This window comes from Astatotilapia calliptera, chromosome 8 (genome assembly GCF_964374335.1).
Source record: "Astatotilapia calliptera chromosome 8, fAstCal68.1, whole genome shotgun sequence".
Classification (NCBI taxonomy): Eukaryota; Metazoa; Chordata; class Actinopteri; order Cichliformes; family Cichlidae; genus Astatotilapia; species Astatotilapia calliptera.
Window position 1 is genome coordinate 3,226,653 of NC_137429.1, and position 14,924 is coordinate 3,241,576.

A 14,924-nucleotide genomic window follows, 5' to 3' on the forward strand; every position below is an offset into this window, starting at 1 on the left:
CACACCCATGCCATTTACAGCAGATGACTCCTGTAGCTGTCGCACTGGAATGTGTTTATAAGGTGATTGTAATTTTCAAATTTGGATGTTTAAGCTGGTTCCTATGTTGTGTTGTCGCCACCTACTGGTGGATCTGAGTATGGCGCTTTGTGGTGCGCATGCATGGTTTTTCGCAGTGTTTGCTGGTGAAGAGAAGTAAAATACTGGTTAAACATCAGTTGGAGCATGGCCCTTTATTCTACTCCAAACATGAAACAAGAATAACCTTCAGGAGCAGTTATAACTCCCCTTCCCTGAACCAGGCTGTATCAGAGGGCTCTTCCTGTTCAAACGAAGTTCTTCCTCCCACTGTCACCAAATGAGCTGTGCCCAGGACAAAGCATCTGCCATTACAAAGCATTACATTATCTTTCCTTCTGAAATACCCACATAGTAAGGCCTCAAGAAGAGAGCCCACTACGTTAGCTTCTTAATGGGGTTCTACATTGAGTTTAGGCCACACAGTCTCAGGTTGCTGTTAAATTGTCAAATTAAATAAAGTAAAGAAAGTTTAGTGTGAATGGTTGTCAGGACATCAGTGTGTATGCAATGTCGAGCATCCTAAATCGAAGCAGCACCACCCAACCAATACCTGGAAGAGATAGAAGCGCATCGCAGTGGTCCCTCTCGCGGTTCACCTTTCGCAGAATCGCTGTTTTTGCTGATTTTTTTTGGTGCAATTTTGCATGCTCTTTTTTAAAAAAAAACAGCGTATCGTTTTCTGCGCCCTGATTGGCTGTAGACCATTGTCAATCCATCTCGTGCTATGTCTCCAGTCCAGTACAGAATGCGTTCAGCTTGTCAAATTTACATACATCTTCGATCGCTAGCAGTGTGGCTCTGTGCTGTAGTGTATGTTTGTAAGTTTTCTCCCCAACAAACATAACAATGTCGACAAAACATTTTGCACCGTCAAAGGCAGATGATGATGCCAAACATCGCATAAAAAGGTGGACTTCTGGACATGCTAAAGGAAGGTAGAAGTTACCGTATTTTCCGGATTATAAGGCACATTAAGCGAAACAAAACAGTCACATAAGTCAAACTTTACCCGAATCATTCTTTTTGCTTCCTCCACTACTGTACCATTGATTCATTAATGCTGAATGGTCTCAAAAATAAAGCTGACTACTTTATGGTTTTCACCTATCGCGGGTTATTTTTAGAACGCAACTCCCGCGATAAACGAGGGACCACTGTACAAACTAATTATTCTTTTTACTCACAGTGTCACCAAAGAATTAGTTATCCAGTGCTGTATTAAAGCACAAGAAGGATAATCGAGTATACTACAAGACACTTTAAGTGTACTTGAATACTCCCAAGTACTTTTAATGTTTTACTATATCCAAGTGAACCAAAAATAGCCGACATTACAAAAATATCAATTGAAATTACATTAGCCGTCATTTTCTTCCAATAAATACACTAATAACCTCTAAAACGTAAAGTATATTCACTACATAATAACAATAATAGGCTGACCAATAAAGTAAAATATAAAGTGGATGTTGGGGTTCTGGCTTCTTGTTAACTGGGTCACTGTTTTTATTGACATTCTTCCTTTTATGTTAGCATCATGTTAATGTTTTCCCAGAGTTTCCTGTCAGTAACCTCAGATCTGTTAGTTTTCTCTTCCCCTCTCTCCACTTCTTTGTTTGTAACTGCCAGCACAATCCTCATCTTTTCACCCGTGTCCACTCTGTGTAAATAGTGTCGCTTCACAGCATTTTATCTGTATGCCGGGCTTTATATAAAAAGGGTCTGTTTTTGTCTTTCTGCTCCTCTGGACTTCATATTCATGTGGATTTCGGATTCTCAGGATGGCTTTTTGTGATTTAATGTGCATTTAGTCCTGTTACCAGTAAATCTATAGCAGTCGATTCAAATATTTTCAAGTCCACATCTCAGTCCTGCATGTGCAGAATTATTACTTGTATCTGCACTACCATAAATATAAATTGATACATGTGAATACAGGTAATACAGTAATACTTAAATGTGCTTTAGTGTAGTGTAACCACAAAAGAATCTGAATAGAAAAAATAACACACTGTTTTTTATTTTCCTCTTTTTATGCTTTATTTTTATCCCTCGTCCTGTAGAGAGGACAACGCTCCACTACCCATCTCTTCAGATCTGTACTGAAACATCCATCCCACTCATCCCTCCACCATCTTTTTCACTACTACAGTGCATCCACCAGCTTTACATCAAAGCTTGTCAGCATTGTCCTGATTAGATTAATGTTTTGAAAGACACAAGTTTGGGGTATGGGCCAAAAAGATGACAGTGATAGAGAGGACTGTAGAGTTGAAATAAAATAAACATAAGACCGAATAATGGACAGTGAGGAAAAATGTACAACCTACTCTACATGAGACTAAAAATAATGAGCTTAAAAACACAAATACACAAACACACACACAGGGCACAGTAGTGTTGTGTGCAAGTGTTAGAAATAAACAAGTATTAAATATGCAATACATAGATTCATATACACTGATGTATATGGGAGATATACAAATAGGGATAATGTTAACAGAACAAAAGTGTGAAAAATGATGGAGACACGCACACTCCTGGTAGTCGAAGGGAAGAAACTGGTTTCCTCAACATTTAAAATCTGCTAAGGTGAGACTAAAGTGGTTTATTTCTTAGTTTGTGTTGTGAAAATAAGGTGAGAGGTTGTTCTTCACATGCATCAACTAACAGAAGACTTCCAGATACCATGAGGGTGAAGATTTGTGCAATCCTGGTGAAGATGGGTGCAGTTAAAGGTCAAAACAGAGGGAAAAGAGGGATATCTGATTAACGCTTATCCCATCGAAATGTTACGCTCAGCAATAGCAACTGGTGTCTGCTCTCTACAGAATTCAGGTTTAGAATTTTATAGGTTCGGCATCGATGGAAAAAGCCTCTGAGATGGCGAGAGAGGCGCCGAAGCACATGAAATGGGAACCCACCCACTTCACGGGTCTGTCACTTAAACTCAAATTGAGGCTGCCTTGCTTGCATAAGTTTCGTTTTGTTTTTTGTCCGCGAGGACAACAGGAAAGAAGAAAAAGGAAGGAGAGAGACAGAGATAGTGAAAGATAGGAGGAGAGCGGCCGGGCGACGGTGCAGGTCTACTGCGAGAAGTGGTGAGAATTTAAAACGAACAGATCCTAAACATAAGCAGATGTGTGTGAGCTGCAGAATCACAGAAAGAATCCAGAGTTAGAAAAGAGAAAGAGTTTTTTTTGTGTGGCTTTTTTTCTCTTTTTCCATTTTTTTGTGTTGGTTACAGTTCATAATGGTTCAGTAGTTCCACATAAAGATAGGAGATGGATCCTGAGGCAGATGGTTTGAAGTGCATGAAGGTGGTCTGTAATCCTCAGGGGATTGCAGGGAGATGTGGGAAGGCTCAGATGATACCATACTGGGCCAGCTCATGCAGCTCCAGGTGATTGAAGGCCTCCCATGGGCAAATGACAGTGATGTCTGCAAAAAGACAGCACAGATGTGAACTTGTTTAGGTCCCTGCAGAGCACTGAAGCCAATGGTTTCAGCCGTAGCATACACTTACCTGTGCCTAAGCCCTCCATCCCAGGGATATCATCTCCAAATCTGCAAAGAAGAACATTGCAATAATTACAAATCACTTAATTTGATTTATTTGGTTTTTAACAAGACCCCGAAGAAGAAAAGTATTCACAGCATACCCCTGGATTCCCTTCTTTGGAGGCTTGCTCTTGAACTGACGAGTCTGCCTCTGCTTGAACTTGGGGGGTCCCTTGCGTGGGGTGGCGGGGCCTCCGCTGACACGGGTGGCCGACTTGATCTCAGCTTTGGGTGGCTCAAGATTCATTTTGAGCAGTTATGTATGAGGATGTGCGTGCAGGCTGTTAGCGTTAGACACCTCTCTGAAGTCTTGGTGGTGAAGTCTTTATTTTTGGAAACAAAGGGAAAAAAGCAATTAAAAGCACAGAAATAAAGAGAAACTCTCACTAGGTTATTATCTGCAAATCCTTTTAGTGTCAAGCAGCGAATGATCTGAAACTCTCTAACCCTGTCTCAGATAGCAGGCGGCTCCTGTCACCTCTGTTTGACATTACCATCTATAATCCTATTACTGATCTGATGAGCACCTGCCAGGACTTACACTCTCATTTTTCCCAGCACCTGAATGTGGTGGACCACATTGCAGCTTGTCCTGCTGGGATGACCCAATTACCCATAATCCCTGGCTCAAGTTAATAAGTGCGCTCTCCTTCTCTGTTTTGAGCTGATTGTGAACTTGTAATCTTGTTAAAGCAAGGACACCACTGCAGAAACGCTGAGCTGTGCACTGAAGGTCTAAACCATTAAATCCGCTCACCATGTCCCAATGGCACAGACAAGCCTGAACAGGTCTTAACCATTAATGTGGTTATACCAAGGTTATTACAGCTAACGCACGATGCTAACTAAAACAAAAACAAACAAACAAACAAACAAACAAACAAACAAACAAACAAACAAACAAACGTCCTGAGTTTTAGTTTTTGCCAGTTTGGTCAAAGTTGCCATCACAGCCTGTCTGAGGAGGCTTTAATGGAAATGTTTGTGTTTCAACTGTAATTTCTATTCTGAATTTTGCCCGGAGAAACACCCTGTGTATTTAAACAATAAAACTGGCAAAACAAACTAAGAAAAACTAAACCAAAAAAAAAGTAAATATTTTTAGACAATTAAAAAAAAAATTAAGATATAGAAAGTAAATTAAAGAAAGAAAGCAAAGAAAAGAGTATGTGTGGGTTAAATCTACTCACATATACACACTCAGAGATCTGCTTTTGTTTGAGCCACAGTTTTAAAATGAAACTTTTTTGACAGCTTTAAACAGGCCAAACCGAAGTGAACGTGCTTGTTGTGAGATCATTTTAAAATATTTTTTCTGTCCAGGTTGCTGATAAATGTATCTGTCAGATAAATAAATGAAGCAAGAACTTGTACATGAAACAACAAGTTGTTATATCCAGGTTTGGAGTAAGTTTGCACTGTAGGCAGTTTTTAGATACACTATAAAAATAACTGATAACTGAGTGTTAAACAGCGTCGGTCTATAGATTGCAGAATTGTTGATTAACAGAGGTCAGAAACATCTGCACTAATTTACTCTGTCATGTTTAATCACATTACAAACGACACCATAAATCGCTGTTTACTTTTTATATCCAAGCGGGACGATTTCTGGAGCTCTAAACTCTTTTATCTGGATTATTTTCTCCTAATAAAGGAAAAAATGTTAACACCCATGTTCTTCACTGAGACACACAGAGCTGCAGAAGAGCAACAAAGTTTCCCACCGACGGTGTCTGAATATCAGCACTGATCGGTGATGATGGTCTACTCACCGGCTGCTTGGGTGAAGAACAGCCAGACGAGTGGGTGTGAGCGCAGCGCCGATCCGTTTAGCAGATGAGTGGACTTCTATGCTAGGCTTGCTGTGAGGGCCAGTCGGGGCTTGTGGTCCCTCTTATAGCCGACACAGATTACAGAGGCACCGCCTCCCTTCTTGACTGTCAACAGTTCACATGTTTGAGGTTTAGGTTAAACTGTAATGTGTACATAGGTGCAAACGTGCACATTGTGAACAGTGGTGGAGCATAACTGTGTACATTTACAGTCAACTTCCAACATTTCAGTGAGAAATTTCACTGTGAAATTATACAATTGTTGATATTATTATTGTCTTACAGATGTTTTCTCATATTTTGTAACCATACATTGAATTTGAGTATTTTACAGAAACTACACTACAGAAATATTTTAAAAAAGATAACATACTGGGAAAAATGATCTGTTTTTTATTGATTTTATTGATATTTTGCACTTTTTCAATGCACTATATTTATCTGCAGCTGCGGTTTCTAAAGCTGATATTCTTGTACACAACATAAACGAACTAAAATTATTGATGACCTCTGATCTACACTCGCCAAGCAGTCAGCTATGGCCTTTCTCTTTCTGAGCATTTCTGTGGTCCTTATCTAATAAATAATATGTTTTGAAGTTTGTCCTTCAGTTTTGGTCAGTGATTTTCTAGTATTTTATTAGCCTGTTACTTAGGAACAGTGCACTGCACCTGTATATTTTAAGACAGCAGGCAAATGTAGCTGACAACTTAGCATGTCCCTCTATAGTAACACCTGGTTCCCAAAACCCTGTGATGCTATTAAAGCTGGCGATGGGTCACGTTACTGTGGCTACGTCCATGATTTAAACCCAGGCCACAGTCTCCTCCTGCACCTCCTAAACTTTCGTTGCTTAAACCTGATCAAGTAATGAGTGAAAACCAGCTGCTTTCCCTTTTCCACCAGAGCCAAACAGTGTGCAACGATGGATGCTGTTTGGGATTTTGGATTAGGTTAAATAAGAAAAGTGTCCCTTATATAGCTGGAGAAAAATAGCAGTTAATAGGACAGAATATCAGCAAATTGATCAAATTAGGAAAATTGTTGCAGTCCCGATGCAGGATTTTTGCTTGCACCTCACTAAATGGCTTAAAATGATAAAGGCATTTGTATCATTAGAGTAAATTACTTAATTTTCTTTTCTTGTAAATTAATACTAGGATTTTTAAAAACTAGTTTCAACTTAAATGTATTATTTGCATAGTTTCTTAGTTGAAGTTATTTTTAGAGCAGCGTTTGTCTAACAGCCTCACAGTTTTGTTTAATGAGCTAATTAAACACATTTCATCTGTAAATAAATGGTTGATGCTGCGCTCTAAGCATCAGTAGGATCTGAGGATTTCTTCCAGAATCACTTTGGAAATGATAGATTATGGAAGAAAGATGCTCTGTGATAAATGCAGTTTGCCATATAAACATTATCTTTATGTATTTTATAGTATTTGTAATGAAGTTTTCCAGAAATGTCTTTAGAAATCCTAATGCTGATTAAATTAGTGATTTGAGTCAGTAGGATGCAGGATGAGATCACACAGCTTACAATATGTTCAAACAGATTATAGATGAAGCTGGAAGCTTCCTGAAAGCCCCACAGTCCCACTCCATCTTTGTTATGCAATCTCTCCATCTGCTTAAGGTGAAACCCTCCAATCCTCCAACCCACAGAAATATTTTACATTGTCTGTGTGTATCACTGTAACACCCTGCAGTGGGAGTACTCTCCATTAAACAGGGGACTAAGCCAACATCAGCAGCTCCTATCTACATGCTAGAGACACACTGAACATGTGGAGACATCCCAAACAGCAGCTCGGTTTTCTTTTAAATAATTGAACTGGAACCATCCATCACAAAGCACTGTTAGAGAAATTCTTCACTCATTTGACCTTCAGCTTTAAACAAAACCTGCAAAACATTGCATGTAAGTTTAAGTGAAAATTTAATAAACAATAAGAAAAAGACAAAAGAAAAAATGAGAGCAAGTAAACAGGACAAATAACAAACTACAAGAGAGAGAAGACAAATGTTAATACGTGGAGTCAGGGTATATACATGTATATCTGGAGTGAAAAGAGGCAAATTGAGAAGAAACAGATTCAGAAGTACATCATGGGAAATCCCTCAGCAGCCTAAGCTAAAGGATGGTTCAGGGTCAAATGGTCCAGCCCTAGAAGTTTTATCAAAAAGGAAAGTTTAAACCCTAATCTTAAAAGTAAAGAGGGTGTCTGACTGAACCCAAACTGGGAGCTGGTTCCAAAGAAGTGGAGCCTGAAAGCTGAAAGCTCTGCCTCCTGTTCTACTTTTAAAAACACCTGGAGCCACAAGTAATCCTGCACTCTGAGAGGGAAGTGCTCTGTTGGGATAAAAGGGCTATACGATTTTTAACATGTGATGGGATCAGATGTTGCATGTGAGGAGAAGGATTTTACTTCAACTCTAGATTTGAAGACACTAATGTGGAAGAAGTACTGGCCACGTTCTCTAGACCCTGTTCTGGTCTCAAACTCCTTGATTCATATCTTTTTGTGGCTTTAAAGAAAAAACAAATCTAAATGTAAAAATTAATGAAAAAAGAATCACAATGACTCAGATAATCCTTCCTCTTTGTTTCAATATTAGCTTGATTTTAGGATCCTTTAAGAAAAGTGATTGTTGATGGAGTTCGGCGGGGCCCTGTTCTTGGCACATTTCTTTCTTTTCTTTGTAGACGACACAGTTTTATACATTTAAAACAATGTTCCCTCTAATTTTTCATGTGTCTGAGCGAACACACAAACTCCCTGAGCGTCCCTTGGACCACTGTGAGCGACAGCAGACGTGTGCACTGTGGTCACGCCAGCATCGAATCCATCCAAGTTACATTACAGCATTTACATTTATGTTAGACGACTTTTAATTAACTGCTTTAGCCCACTTACAATGAAAAATTTTAAAAACCTTGTTCATGACCTGTGTAGCATGTTAACACTATTGGAAGGAAAAATAACTTCAACTCCAATTTTGAAAACACAACTTTCTTTCTTTCTTTCTTTCTTTCTTAATAAAGCTCTGACTTGTATTATAATACTCTCTCCCAGACCACAGACAGTCTGTGGTCTGGGAGAGAGTCTGTAACTCTGTCTGGAAAATACAGTATATAATGACCAATGTTGGGCAATTAATTATATAGTTACTTCTTCAAAAAAGTAACTGAGTTTTGCAAAGCCAAGGCGTTTTTTAAATAAACATTTCAAACTATTTACAGAACAATCAGCTGTTCAGCATCAAATTTGATGCCACACAAATTATTTGTGCCACTCCAAAAAATAATTTCTGTCCACTATGAGATGAAGGAGAACAACAGCCTGATACCTGCAGGCCTGACAGCAGCAGATGTGTCACTGCTGTAACACCTGTAACACTCAGCAGTCGCCTCATTGTTCTGACACACACAACAACACTACTGACTACACTACACACTAACTACACACTATTTGCGCTAAACGTTGCGAATCTCTCACATGTCCGTCACTCCTAAAACTTCCCCCTACCTAAACAACTAAATGCCATGTTGCCATATCAATTTTTGATTGGTCGACATGGTACATTTTTCCACCAATAGAAAAGCAGGCTGGGGGGGTTTGTTCACAGGCGGAGAGGTTTTCCTTATTAAACGCCGTTTTTACCGTTTCTTCGCACAGTAAATATAAACAACGACAGTATTCAGGAAGAAAACCAAACATTGCAGATATTTTTATCATAACTCTGGTTTTACGTGGCCGATCAACACAATTTAAAAACTGGTATAAAGTCCACACTTTTCCCGTCAGTTGTTCCGTCTGTCCTGCTCACATCTCCAGTGGTTGTACACGTTGTCATTAACCTGGCTTCACTCCACATCAGCCGCTTTGCTAGCTAAAACACCGATGTCGGCACATAAGGACGCTGTCATAGCCTGGCAACCACGTTGATTATATATGAATGTGAATCGCATCATTGGCTGGACTATGGGATAAGGTGGCATCGTTCTAATCCCATACGGGAGCAGCCAGTCACTTACTGACTAACACTGCAAAACAGAATTGTTAAAGTTTTAATTTTAATTTCAATTCAGGTTAGATTTTTTTGTGCGCAGCGCAGATTTTCTGTGCGCAGAGACCGTGCCAGCAATGCGCAATTGCGCGCGCGCGCAGCTTAGAGGGAACATTGATTTGAAGTCATCTGCAGTTAACATTTAATTCTTTCAAGTTATCAGTTTTATGACTGACAAGTTTAACTAGAATGTTTTCCACCCACACCCGTGAATCTGACTACGTTTGGTGCGTAAATCATTCTCGATGAGTTCTTGAGCTACAGGCAGTCTGCGTTTATTAAACTACAGAAAGGTCCAATTTTATGCCAGTTTGAAAGAAACTGAAACAAGAAAACTGTTTAGCGCTAACTCGTGACTTCTCGCAGCTTACTGTTCACAGAACGTTCCCCACTGCGATGATGCAAAGTGGCATGTTGCAGCCTTGGCATCAGCCAATAATCTGTCTTGAACGTTTTCCATCACGTCAGAGTCATTGCTCTACATATGATCAGTGAAACGTCTCATTCTTAATCCGCTGCATAACCTAGATCAAAGCATAACTCTGCACGCTGTATGGCTGGCTGCAGCACTGAACCTTGAGTAATCAGGACTTATAGTGCATCACTATTACTGGACTAATGCTGACTCAGTCAGATCAGGGTCACCTCAGATACTGGTCCAGAGGGACTGGGAGAAGGCTAACTAAAGACGTCATCAAGGTGGCAGGACCGAACGTGATCGGCTTCTTCTCTGACACAACCAGTCATTATTACCTAAGAAGGGATCTAAATCTCATTAACATCATGAGAACAATGCAGTGTTTTACATACTTACTGTAAATATCAATTAAGAACAAAGTTTAATTTCCTGAAGCCACAAAGATTTTGTGTTTATTAAATATTCGGACTATAATCACATCAGAATATAAACAACACTTGGAGCTGGTTGGATAAAAATATATGATGATGAAATAAACAAGTTAGGTCGTCATACATATCATTTTTGCAGTACAGCAGACAGTTTTATGCATATGTAGCTCCTCCTAGTGGCTACAGAGGCTATTAAAGTTTTTCAGGCTTGAACTTGCACGTGTGCTTGTGTGCACCAATTCTCGGCATAAAAATAAAGCACTCTGAATCTGACAGTAAATAAAAAATATTTATTTAACAAGCATTGGATTAAAACTAATTTCTAATATGATTTAAATAAAGCCAAATACAGAGAGGCAAAGTGTTGTTCGGATGCTTCAAATGTGCAAATGCTGCAAAGACACAATGCAAACCAATCAAACGCCAAACAGCACGTGACAACAATTCAGACATCCCTCAAGTTTAAAGCATTGCTCCTCTTGTCAGCTCATGATGCTGTGCACATTATAACTATTACTTGCAAACATCCACTAGAAAGGGACAAAAACTCATCACACCTTCAAAAAGCTGCAGTTCCAGACCCTGAAAGCTCGAGCTATTTATTTCTTCACTGGACTAGTTTGTTTTATGTTTATTCACAGTAACGATGGTCTTTCATGTAGAGAATCGTTGGACTGTGTTATGATGCAATGTTATGCTTTATAAGCAGACCACTGGCTGGACTGCAGTCTGTGCACAACTTTAACTGTTGGAAACTAAAGTTGTGGCAGCTTTTTATCTGAGTGAGACCTCAATAATCAGACCTCACTGAATTCTCCAAATACTAAGGAAATGTGCTTTAATACTTCATCACCTCCTTTAACAGAAGACACACTTTATTAAAAGAAATAATACCTTCCAACAACTCATATGACCCACATAAGAAAATCTTGCGCTGAGTATGAGTAGACAGCAGAGAGAATAACATTTCCTATTACAAATATTTGGTAATAAAGTGCTATTTTCACTGGATTGTCTTTGGTCAGCCTGCACGACCAGCAAAGAAATCTAAGAGGACCTGTTTGTAGTCCAGGTTCATGATTCTGTAGTTTTGCAACAGAACGCCCCCATCAGTAACATCTGCCCTGGTGTTGCTAAGCAGCACCGTCAGGCGGAGACACAGAACACGACCATTTTTAGAAAATATTAGACCACAACTGAACTGGACCAAAAAACAAGGTTCTAACAGAAAAAGAACATTTCACACTGTGACTTTCATGAACTACTTCCTTAAGAAAAAAACAAGCATGTCAAGATCTAAAAGGGCATCTGTTCTCTGCACACTGTGGAGCCTCAGAGGAAGCTGTAACCTTAGATAACTTAAAAACACTCGAAGTCTGGAGAAAGACTTCCTGACTCAACTCTTTTACAATGAGTTGCTTTCATTTTCAAATGAAGTAGTTTGATAATCCTAATAAGCTTCTGCAAATGTAAGTGTTTGTGTTTTTTCTTTCATGGTTGAGATTTCTTGACATCCTGACAGATCTGCACTGTCTAAATGAAATAAAGGCCAAAGCAGGTCTGAACAGATTCCAGTAAAAATCAAAGAGTATTTTTATTCTGAATATTTATGATTTCCAGCAACCTGCCAGATGGCGACTCTTCCCCCCTTGCTTTTTAGAAGCAAATATTAGTGCAACATAACAATGACCACCAAAGACCCAAAGTCTTATCTGTTAACGTCTGCCAGCTTTCTAAAATGAGACATATACTGTGGGCCCCACAGGATGAAGGAGGGGTGAAAATGTGGAGGTACACTGTGTGCTGTAAAATCTCAGCCTGTGAAGGGTTTCTGGCAGCACTGCGGTCAATGCCACTGGCTGCGACGGTCACGTCTTTTTTAAGAGTCTGATCTCCATCTTCAGGTAAGTTTTAAGGTTCTCATCGAGGACGTTCTCCTCAATAGCAGCGAGCGCCCGCTCGCTTCCATCGTTGTAGTACTCCAGCAGCTGCTCTGCGTGTTCGATCCACACGCAGTTATGACAGCCACTCATGCAGCAGTGCGTAGGAGGCGGCGGGGGACCCTGGGCGGGGGTCCAAGTGGAGATGGAGTCACGCTTTTGCTCTGTGTCGGCGGGCTCAGAACAGTCCGTCAGAACAGGAGGAGCAGCAGGCGAATCTGGTCCTGCAGGGAGGTGGTGAACAATCCCGCTGTGAAGATGACTCGTCCATAACTGCTGAGGACAGTGAGAGGACCAGTGAAAATCATGTGAAACATGGTGAGGACACATCAATCTGTCTTTACATTTTAGTCTCTTAAATACTAATGATAATAATAACAATACTATAAATATTAAGTATTAATAATCTCTTCATATTTCAGGTGTGTGTATGTAAAGATACTTAAATTAGAAATAGGGTTATAAAAGCCCCATCGTCCATTTTCTATAAGACACTGTAAAGATTTTAGTGAAACTGTGCATGGTGGTGGATTCAGTAAGTTAAAATCAAGCTATTCTGTGTACATGTACAGTAAGTACACTTTCATATATGAGTATAATTACTGAAGAAAGGGAAAAAAGCCTGACGATGCAAGCAGGACCAAACATTTGTTCCCGGGGCTGTAACTTCTTGATCCTAGTATGGTCTCAATAATAATGCAATAATAATAATATAATAATAATAATAATAAGGATGATGATAATAATAATAGTAGACTGAATTCTCAAGGCTCTCCATTTCCTATCTGCTCTTTACAGGGTTCAAAGGTTTGATCCTGGTCTGTAAATCCCTCCAGCCTCTCTGAATTCCTCTCTCCAGCCTCCCTCCAGTTTGTGTCGCTTATCTCGGTTCGGCAGTCTAAGGAGAGCTCCCTTTCTCAAGTAACGTCCTTCAGCTCTCCTGGGAGGGACACCGGGGCTTTCCCAACCCAAACGAGTGACCGTGTAAAGTTACTCCAGTGTTAAAAACACAACGGACATCATCAGCTGTTAAACGAACCGTTAGCTTAGCCACCAACCTTTCGTAATGACGCCGACGACCTCACGGCTTTAACACCCGCACACAGCATCGCAGAGTCGGGCAGGACGGGCGGTTATGCGTCTGTGTGGTTCATTTTCTAGAGTGAATGTTTAATTAAGCTGTTCCTTCCTGGAGTTTACAACTTCCACCATGTTAGCTGCTGTGACAGCTAAAGCTGCATTGCTTCCCATTTTTCAACTCTGACCTTTTGAGGCTGGTTGTAAACAACAGCGGTGATTGGCCAATATAAAGCATATCACCCAATTAAATGGGGGCTTTGTAAAATTTAAACCAATTGAAAGCATTGATTAGGTTTTTGGGCGGGACATAAAAATATTTCCCTCATCTGGCCAGCAGGTGTCAGTATTCTACAATACAAACAAAGCAGAAACGGCAGTAAAGCCAGACAAATATTAAAGACACACATTAAAAGTCAAAAATAATATTTGTCTTCACTAGACGGAATGATTACTATTAATACTACAGTATTCATTTTATAGTTATAGTGTTTGATCACTTACCGCACTAGAAATGCCATATTTGCCTTGAGAGTGTTGATGGAGAAGTATAAAGAAGGTCAGGAGCTTCACTGCATTTTGGTGAATCAGAGAAAGCCGTGGTACAGCAACTCAAGAGTGGCAGAAAAGTATGTGAGGGTGGGGCAGGACATATAGAGGGACAGTGGTAAGATGTGTGGTAGGAATGACAGATGGGTTCAAGGTGGGGGTGAGATTACATCAGTGATTGGCTATGAGTCTCTTCTTGTTTGCATTGGTGACAGGTTGAGAAATGACATCAGGCAGGAATTTCCGTGGACTGTGATACTTGTAGATGACACTGTGATCTATAGTGAGAGAAGGGACCAGGTGGAAGAGAGCCTGGAGAGGTGGAGGTATACTTTGAAAAGAGAAGCCAGAATACATATGTGTGAATGAGAAGGAGACAGGTGGAAGTGGATGAGTGAACAGTGTGCAAGAGAGGTGAAGAAGACAGTACAGGCAGGATGGAGTGATTGAGTTATGACAGAACAATAGCAACAAAAGTGAAAGTGAAGGTTTACAAGATAGTAGTGAGGCTTGCTATGGTGTACGGTTTGTGGCACTGACCAAACAACAGCTGGGGGCAGCAGAGCTGAAGATGACCAGAATGGATAAGATTAGACATGGATACATCAAAGGGACAGGTCAGGTTGAGCAGTTTGGAAACAAAGCTAGAGAGGCGAGGCTGAGATGGTCGACATCAGCAGAGGAGGGATAGTGGATACACATAGCGTTTCCTTTTTGGATGAATAAAGTTCTTATCTTGGTGAAATTCTGAATGCTGCAGAACATAATTATTTTTAATATATATATTTATCCTTAGTGGTGGAACATTATTGTGGACATGCACTGAAATAAAACTAGTAAAAGTTACTGTCTTCAACAGCTACAGTGGTGAAATCACACACATTAATGTCACATATATTAAAATAATCAGTCACAGAGGAGCTTGTTTCTGCGATGAGTACTTCAGGTATACTTACCTTTA

General features: G+C 40.0%; 2 protein-coding genes across 2 annotated transcripts; both read right to left on the reverse strand.

The window, feature by feature from the left end:
* Positions 1 to 2,085: 2,085 nt before the first annotated feature.
* Positions 2,086 to 5,767, reverse strand: pde6gb (phosphodiesterase 6G, cGMP-specific, rod, gamma, paralog b). Its single transcript, XM_026177902.2, has 4 exons — positions 5,418 to 5,767; positions 3,744 to 3,965; positions 3,608 to 3,648; positions 2,086 to 3,522 (listed from the first exon to the last, which is right to left on the reverse strand). The coding sequence occupies exons 2-4, from the start codon at positions 3,887 to 3,889 to the stop codon at positions 3,446 to 3,448; spliced, it is 264 nt and encodes an 87-aa protein (XP_026033687.1). The 5' UTR covers positions 3,890 to 3,965; positions 5,418 to 5,767; the 3' UTR covers positions 2,086 to 3,445.
* Positions 5,768 to 10,672: 4,905 nt separating this feature from the next.
* Positions 10,673 to 14,333, reverse strand: oxld1 (oxidoreductase-like domain containing 1). The gene is made up of 3 exons (XM_026177900.2): positions 13,919 to 14,333; positions 13,396 to 13,765; positions 10,673 to 12,613 (listed from the first exon to the last, which is right to left on the reverse strand). Exons 2-3 carry the CDS (start codon positions 13,444 to 13,446, stop codon positions 12,266 to 12,268), a joined length of 399 nt encoding a protein of 132 aa, XP_026033685.2. The 5' UTR covers positions 13,447 to 13,765; positions 13,919 to 14,333; the 3' UTR covers positions 10,673 to 12,265.
* Between the last annotated feature and the right edge of the window lie 591 nt (positions 14,334 to 14,924).

What these genes read in the sequence shown, in the direction of transcription:
- oxld1 (XM_026177900.2), bottom strand. Translation starts at nt 13,446, where the DNA reads ATGCTGTGTGCGGGTGTTAAAGCCGTGAGGTCGTCGGCGTCATTACGA. An exon ending in CGTCGGCGTCATTACGAAAG is followed by an intron (nt 12,614 to 13,395) that starts GTTGGTGGCTAA and finishes CACTGTCCTCAG; the next exon opens with CAGTTATGGACGAGTCATCT.
- pde6gb (XM_026177902.2), bottom strand. Translation starts at nt 3,889, where the DNA reads ATGAATCTTGAGCCACCCAAAGCTGAGATCAAGTCGGCCACCCGTGTC. An exon ending in CCAAAGAAGGGAATCCAGGG is followed by an intron (nt 3,649 to 3,743) that starts GTATGCTGTGAA and finishes TCTTCTTTGCAG; the next exon opens with ATTTGGAGATGATATCCCTG. An exon ending in GATGGAGGGCTTAGGCACAG is followed by an intron (nt 3,523 to 3,607) that starts GTAAGTGTATGC and finishes GTCTTTTTGCAG; the next exon opens with ACATCACTGTCATTTGCCCA.